Source organism: Anomalospiza imberbis, unplaced genomic scaffold (genome assembly GCF_031753505.1).
Source record: "Anomalospiza imberbis isolate Cuckoo-Finch-1a 21T00152 unplaced genomic scaffold, ASM3175350v1 scaffold_85, whole genome shotgun sequence".
NCBI lineage: Eukaryota > Metazoa > Chordata > Aves > Passeriformes > Viduidae > Anomalospiza > Anomalospiza imberbis.
Genome location: NW_027100469.1, coordinates 320,496 through 328,388, shown reverse-complemented (window position 1 = coordinate 328,388; position 7,893 = coordinate 320,496). Strand labels below are relative to the sequence as shown.

Here is a 7,893-nt window from a genome sequence, read left to right as displayed (position 1 = left end):
TGTTCAGATAGCTGGATCCCTCCCTCCCCTTACCCTTCTTCCCAAGTAAAAGAAATTATTTTCACAAATAAACTATTCCCTGAAACAAATCCACTCAGCTGAAATCCAATTAGCTCTGCAGACACTGGGTCACAGAGAAGACTCGAAATGTTGACTCATACCCTTAGAAAGTGACACTGGGGTTGCAAACTGTGCCTGTGAGTGAGTCCTTGCCAGCTCCCAAAGCACATGACAAGACTCAGGAGAGAAGTGACACAAGACAAAAGCCAGGCATGCTCCCAGACAGTGGTGTCCAAAGTGGGGGTGTGCATCCATGGGCATGCAGGGAGCAAATAGTCTTTCTATTGTTACAAAACTGCAATGAAACACAAGTATTTAAAGTATCCAGAAGAGGGGTGAGTTCTATGCCCATGGCCAGTTCCCTGGAATACAAAGAGCTGTCATTCAGTATTATATATACAGGTAGCACGAATGCCTGGCAGTGTGCAAAGGTCTGGCAAATCTACCAGAATGTCAAGAGCTACATTTTCTGTGTACTAAAAAACTAGCATGATTTTCTAGCTGCAGAGCTCCAGAAGATCTACTGTACAAATATTGACGTCAAACATCCAGCGCAGGGAAAGATTTCAAAACACAGGTAACCTTTAGTAATCAAAATCATGCAGATGGTAAAAGAACAAAGCCACCAAGAGAGGTGTGGGTGATTCCCAGCATCTCTGGAAAAGGAAGAAAACCAACTTCCCAATATGTTTCTCTTGCCTCACCACAAACAATTAAGGAGTCCAAGTGTTTTCTGAGCTATCAAACACCAAGCATAATCAAACCAACAGGCAAAGGAACTGCAGTCTCAGAATTAAGTGTGGGTTTGTGTCTCGGACAAAAGAAAGTCCCCTCTATGTGAACAATAAGCAGCTTCAATCCTCCCAGGTCTCAACACAAAGCTGCCTTCTCACTTTTCTAAATTCTCCATACACTAACTCTGCTTCTTCCCTCTGCTTGTTACAGAACTAGATTTTACCACCTCGATTTCCACTTTTAATTCTCTCCATCAGGAATGACTGCAAGGCATTGTTCTAACACTGAACTTTGTCATTTACATTCTCTCAGCTGCTGCCATCTCCCTGCTGAGTGGCTTGTCTTTTGCCTCCAAAAATGACATCCCTGCTTCACAACAGGCAAAGAACAATTTTCTGCCTGTTTGATGAATAAAGCAGTACCCAAAAATAACACTCAAGAGATTATTCTTCTATGATAGCCATTTGTCTTTGTTCTGTGAGTGGCAGTATTGCAACTCTAGTCTAGGATGAAAATTCATCCATTTATGTTCAGCCATAACCTTGTGTGACCAGGTAATAGAAAAGTGTCAAATATTTACTGTTAAGTGCAAATATATAATTAAATACAAAGTAAGGATTAAATCTATTGTATGTTAGGAGGAATTTGGGTGTGATACACAGTGTTTTGGAACAAAAGCTGGTTTCTTGTGGTTTCTTTTCATATTGATGCACATATGGTACCCAGCATTAATAAAATGAATTAATAGCTAAAGTGGAATGTACAGCTATAACCACAAGAAATGACACAGATTTCCTTCCAATAGCAAAGCAAATTTAACAAAGACGTTTTTGTCAAATTGTTTTGGATTGCTATGAGTCAGTGGTCTGAACCCTAGTGTAAATTACTGGTATGTTCAATTAGGTTTTCAGACACTGAGGTTTGTTAGTCTCCCTTATGTTGATTGTACAGCCTGTATCAATTTTGTCCCAATCACCATTTTAAATCTGTGTTTTCTTGGGGTTTTTTTATAAAAATAAAGGCAAGCAGATTTGTACACAATGGCAAAAATCTCTATTAAAAAAAAAAAAAGAAAAAAAAAAAAAGAAAAAAACTGTCCAAATAGTATGGTATGAAAAACCTACTCAGGGAATTGCAGAAAACCTTTTGCTGGGCAAGAGTCAATACAACATTTCAGTGGGCAGATCCCACTTGTACAGAAGACGTAACTTTGTTACACACCTTTTTAATTAAACTCTTAATTGCACAAAGGAAAGTCAGAATCTTTTCACCACCTTTGAGTCTGCCCTTGTCTATTTTCCTTCTCTGAATATTGCATCTGCTCAAAGGGGATAGTGGCAGATGCTTTCCTCTGAATATTTAAAGGATAGCAGAGAACTAACCTGAAATGACATAAACTTAGGAAAAAGAATACTGTTGTCACTGGAAGAATAATTATATGAGGTGAAGGACCTTATCTAGATCCTGGTGCCTACCTGGTGTCTTTGGAGCTTTCTTTCCAATTTGCCATTTCTGTTCATTCCTGAGAGCATCATGCCTTCCCCTGTGCTCTAATGTCAGTTCTGCCTCTCTTAGTCAGTCCTAGTCTGTTTCATCCAACTGTTTACCAACATTAAAGTCTTGATGTATTTCTAGCAGATTACATAAACACTGCTCTGGTCAGATGGTTTGTTTCCATTTATCTTAGTAGCATTTCCATGTGTTCTCTGTTCTTTCATTCTCAGTCTTCAGGGGGTAATTTTAAACTTGGTGAATGCCTGGATCGCTTTGGCCCACTTAATTCCCAGGAAATCAGGCTCTGGGCTGTGACTTGTATCTATGTGGCTGTTTGCTGCTTCAGGCTCATGCAACCATTCAGTGACAAACTGGAAACGGGTGTGAAGTCTGCCTGTGCTGCTGGGGGTCTGACCCGCTGCCAGGCACACTGAGCAGCCCCGGCCCATGCCTGCCGGCCGCCAGGCCTGCGGAGGGCACCGAGGGGCTGCCACACACGGCTGCGGCTTTTCCGGGCCTCTGTGCTCTTCTCTGATCGGGGCCGTGTCGCGGTCCCTGAGCAAACGCTGAGGCCACCGCTAGCTGCTGAAATGATGAATTTTTTCCGCTCACAGCTGCTGAGGAGGACACTGCGACGGCCCCCGACGCCTCCGCCGGCACGGCCCCTCACGCCGTTCCCGCGCTCGGCACAGCGCCCCCTCACGGCCGCGGCCGCCCGCCCCTCACAGCGCCCCCCTCACGGAGCGCGCGCGCCCCCGCGCGCCCTCCCCTTCCCGCCAATGAGCCGCGCACACGCAGCGGCGGCCCCGGGATGCCCGCGGCAGTCGCCTGACCCAAGACTCTCCGCGCCCGGGAGAGCGGGGCGGCCGTCCCGATGCTTCTCGGGCGGGCGCGGCTCTTCCCGCCGAACCGAGGGATCTGAGCGTTCACCGACGGTCCCTCGGTACAGCCAGCTGCTCAGGCACCTCCAGGGGCGAGAAGCAAGAGGCCTCGTCATCAGGACCTTCCGCCGCGGTGCCTCTGGGAGTTATGGTTCACCTGGCCGCAGAGGCCCCCTGTGCGTCAGCAGGGCGGGAGAGGAAGAAGACTACAGGTCCCAGAGAGCAGCGCGGGTGGCGCTGTGGCCGCTGGCAGGGCGCTGGGGCGGCGGTGGCGCAGGGCGGCGGGGCCGCGATGGATCTGTTCGGGGACCTGCGGCGCATGAACAAGCGGCAGGTACCGGGGCTGCGCTCGCGGCTCTCAGCCCGCACCGGCAGCGGCGGCTTTCAAACGCCAGCTTGCGGGGTCCGGCCCACCGCTGTCCCCGTGTGCTGCCGAGAAAAGGAACAAAAAATGAAGGCGTGTGGTTAAAGCGCATCCGCTGCTGGAAGGGCTGGCGGAGCAGGAGCATTTGGGGGCAGAGAGTCAAATCAGTGATTTTCTAGATAAGAAATTTCAGTATGACAGTAGCAGGAAATTATCTCTTGTCGTCTCTCGTCTCCTCCAGCTCCTCCTTTTAAGCAAACTCTCTCCCAGAAAGTCAGGCTCTCTGATAGTCCGGTGTTCCACACGTCCCGCGGGGATATCTCCGAGCTCGGGAGGGAGGCAGGGCCGTGTGGCCGAACCAGCTCTGATCGTTTGCCAGGTCGCTTCCCTAGCTTTATTGGCCTTTATCAGAGTGTTCGCGTCTGTCGCTGACACACAGCAGTGGATTAACCCAAGACTAAGGCACACAGAGGATTCCAGCTTTATGCTGCAGTTTGGTGGATTCTGGTATAGCAACCTCTCCTACCCGACTTTTGTTGGAATAGGATTTCGACATAAAAGCCTAAAATTTGTGGTGCACTTGAGTTAAAGTTCTATGTTGTGCTTATAAATACAATACAGTACCTTTAAAAAACAACTTTCTTGTTTCACACAGCTATACTACCAAGTCTTAAATTTTGCTATGATTGTGTCTTCTGCCCTGATGATCTGGAAAGGGCTGATCGTGGTGACTGGCAGTGAGAGCCCCATTGTTGTGGTGCTCAGGTGAGTCAATGGAAAGGCTTTCTGCTTCAAGTCCAGGTCTTGTTCTGCCTTTTGTCTCCTCCCCCGTCCCCTTGCATACAGCTAGAATTTGAAATGTCACCTATTTAAAGAAGGACTCAAACACTGACTTTCTTCTTGCTGTGTGTGGGCTCTGGCAAAAGCCGCACTGTCAGTAGCCATGGGCCCAGTTCCCACTGAGGTTTGTAGGAGCAGTAAATGTGTCAGACCTTTTAAGATCCAAGTTCCCTCACTTAATGGGTAAACTCCTGCAGATTGCTTTCTGGGATTTGGGTTCTCTTGAAGGTCTGAGCAGTGTTACTGAATGGGTGAAGCTACAGATCTCTGTTAAAATTGTGGGTGTATCTGTAAGAATTAAATGTTCTTTGATTTCATGGTGCTTCTTTCATTGATGCCAACAAACTCTCTCTTTCTTGTTGTTTGTAGTGGCAGCATGGAGCCAGCTTTTCACAGGGGAGACCTGCTGTTCCTAACAAATTTCCATGATGACCCAATCAGAGCTGGTGAAATAGTTGTTTTTAAAGTTGAAGGCAGAGACATTCCAATAGTGCACAGAGTTATCAAAGTACATGAAAAGTAATGCAACTTGGTGTTTTTTTGTTTGTAAAGCTCCTTTCCTTCCCCATGGCTTTCAGTGTCAGTTTAACTGTGGTTTAGTGTGTGAGAAAGGCAAGTGAGAATAAGCAGTGAGAGAAAGCTCAGCTGTAGGATGTGATTCTGTCCCCAGTTTTGTGTCATACTTTGTGAGGGTCTGAGACCTTTCCCTCAGCGAAGCTGCTCAGGGTTGGAGCAGGTAGAGCTGTGCCCAGGAGGAATCTTGGCAGCAGGAATGTGCATGGGAGCAGAATCCGCTTCTATGCTGATGCTTGTACAGTTGGGATTTTGGTTGTAAGAGCAAATTTTTGATGAAAGGTGGAGATTCAGAATCAGGCCGCAGCCTGACAGAGTGTGTGAGCTTTGCTGACTGAAGTTTTCCAAATTTGATTCAGGATAAAAGAAGAGACTCTTCTTATTCTTGTGTCTCTTGGCCACACTGCCCATGGCAATTCTTGCTGAAAAGCAACAGGGAAAGGGCTTGGTTTGGCCTTGATTGCAGATGCCTACCCTGCTAAACAGTTCCTTCCAAACCACAGTTCTGCTCCCAGTTCTGCACAGTGAAAAGCTAAGCTGGAGGAGGCAGACATTGGTGTATTTGCTCCATGAACTGAAGGTGTTTATTTCTTGAGTAATATCTGTTCTTCCATGTTTTTTTAAAATTTCCAAGAATCGCCTATTTAATTTTTTTTATTACCTAATTTGTCATTATGAGAACTCCTCATTTCTTGATAATAATATTTAAGCAAAATTCATTTAAAGACTGTAAACTTAAGAACTTTATTTGAATTTATGTTCTGTCGAAGATGCTGATAAACACACAGGGTTTTTTTGGGGAAGTTTAGTGCCTGGATGGACAATGTCCCTTTCGCCAACGTCAGTGCTTGCCACCTCCAGCTTTCATGTCCATTGTGTAATTGCTTGCATCATTTGACAATCTAGGAGTGTTGTAAAAAATGTTTCTTGTTAATATCTGTTGATAGATAAAGTCAGTAAAGTCTGTAATGTTAATGATTTAATGGTGGTTGTTCAATAAGCAGGGCTGAAAGCAAACATTGTTATCTACTCTTGTAGCACTTTTCGTCCTCATTTGCTTTGTAGATGTTAATTGAGATTTTTAAATTAAGTGTTATTTAGTTTATCACCTCATTGCCTTCTAGAGGAAATGGGAACATCAAATTTCTGACTAAAGGGGATAATAACGAAGTTGATGATAGAGGCTTGTACAAAGAAGGTCAGAACTGGTTAGAGAAGAAAGATGTTGTTGGAAGAGCAAGAGGGTAAGTAAAGCAAAATGTACTTTGTAATTAAAGAGAAAAATTAGCTCTTAAATGGGTTCTGCTGTTGATACAAACCAGATCTGATGTATTTTTTAAATTTCTTAAATAGAATTGTAATTTAAAAGAAAACCTAGAATAGTTGCTTCTTATAGTCCTCACACTGATGTGGAGTGTGAGGGGAAAAAGGGCATTTAACAAATAGTTCACCTGAAAATACAATATTAACCAGCTTCTCCTTGTAATTGCTGGGAATTTCTAGAAAATTGTTATGGCATTCCACAGGAATTTTATGGAAGGTTTGAGCTTTTCACTGTCTCCTTCTCCTTCAGCTGAGCTGAAATATCTTCAGATTTTCTCAGATAACTTTGATTAAGGAAAACTGATGAATCTTACTTCCTATTCAGATCCACATTAGGCGCAAATTATGGGATCACACTGAAATATTCCAGACTGAGTAACATTAAAAGACTTCCATGTAATATTTGAAGGTTAATTTTACATTCACCTGTTTTATCAATTACAGGTTTTTGCCTTATGTAGGAATGGTAACTATAATAATGAATGACTACCCAAAATTTAAGGTATGTATACTGACATTTTGAATTCTTGAATTGCTAAAATAACAAGTACAGACAATAAGAACCTTGCCTCTAAGCAGACATGTTAATAAATTTGTGTCTGTGGTTTGGTACCTAACGTAGGATGAGCTGGGTTTCCTTGCTTACTGTTGGGCAGTAGAGTTTGTTGTTTGTAAGGAGTTGAAAATATGTCATTTATTAGAATTTTGTTAGTTAAGCGGAAGCAGTTGTGATGCCTGGTTGTGATGAACTTTATTACTTTAAAATCTTCCTGTAATTTTGTAGGACCAGAGCTCTGTAATCGTGCAAAGTGTGATGTTTGAAAGGGCACCTTTTGAGCAGTTTGTGCTTTCAGAGCGCAGTGGAGAGGAATTGTAACGTGTCTGTGTTCTGTGTTTCTTTGCAGTATGCTCTTCTGGCAGTGATGGGAGCATATGTTCTGCTCAAGCGGGAATCCTAAACACAAGAACAAAGGGAAATATTCAGGGGGAAAAAAACTAATATATTTCAGATGGTTTCATTTCTGTATGCGGTTACAAAACTGTGCAAGCTTTTGTCTTGTCTAAATAAACGACACCTAATGAGTGAAGCTGTTGGCTGCTGGCTAATTACAAAATGATGTATTTACCACCTTCTACAGACTGCTCTCAGCCAGCCTGGCACTGGTTTGGAGGACTGGAACAGCCAGTTTGATGCTGGTTTGGTGCTGGAGCAGCCAAGGGCTCTCTTGCCATGCCACAGTGGGTTTGACTGACTGGTGCTGCATCTGAACCCACTATTGCCTGTTTGTTTTGGGGGTTATTTTTAATCTGTCAGTGCCCTCTTTTCTTCACCATACAAACTGTTTTGATCAGTGCTTGTAAGGACAAAGAACCTCTGAACAGGTAGTAAGTTCTAAGAGTTTAGTCAGACTTATGCCTAAGTTGGCTGCTTGCAGCTGCCAAAAACAGCCAGGAAGGGGAGTTCCACTCTGACTTGGTACTGAGCAGTGGGGACTCAGAGCTTTTTCTCTGAATTTGAAACTTGCTCCTTCACGGGGTAAGGAAAAAAGCCCAGATGGCCTGATTTTTAGAGGCCTGGTTTTTGGGGACTGTGTGTGTTGCTAGCATTCAGGCTGTTAATGA

The 7,893-nt window shown here is 44.3% G+C and overlaps 1 protein-coding gene across 2 annotated transcripts; it reads left to right on the top strand.

The window, feature by feature from the left end:
- Positions 1-3,364: 3,364 nt before the first annotated feature.
- On the top strand, positions 3,365-7,358 carry LOC137467898 (signal peptidase complex catalytic subunit SEC11C). Of its 2 annotated transcripts, XM_068179322.1 has the most exons (6): positions 3,365-3,504; positions 4,190-4,299; positions 4,744-4,893; positions 6,072-6,191; positions 6,715-6,772; positions 7,176-7,358. In XM_068179322.1, exons 1-6 carry the CDS (start codon positions 3,463-3,465, stop codon positions 7,227-7,229), a joined length of 534 nt encoding a protein of 177 aa, XP_068035423.1. In that variant the 5' UTR covers positions 3,365-3,462; the 3' UTR covers positions 7,230-7,358. The 2 variants fall into 2 exon arrangements, with proteins under 2 accessions (XP_068035423.1, XP_068035424.1); XM_068179323.1 differs by lacking the exon at positions 4,744-4,893.
- Positions 7,359-7,893: the final 535 nt, after the last annotated feature.

Coding starts and splice junctions, on each gene's coding strand:
- LOC137467898 (XM_068179322.1), top strand. CDS start 3,463: ATGGATCTGTTCGGGGACCTGCGGCGCATGAACAAGCGGCAG. Junction 4,300..4,743: donor CCCATTGTTGTGGTGCTCAG/GTGAGTCAATGG, acceptor TGTTGTTTGTAG/TGGCAGCATGGAGCCAGCTT. Junction 4,894..6,071: donor GTTATCAAAGTACATGAAAA/GTAATGCAACTT, acceptor ATTGCCTTCTAG/AGGAAATGGGAACATCAAAT.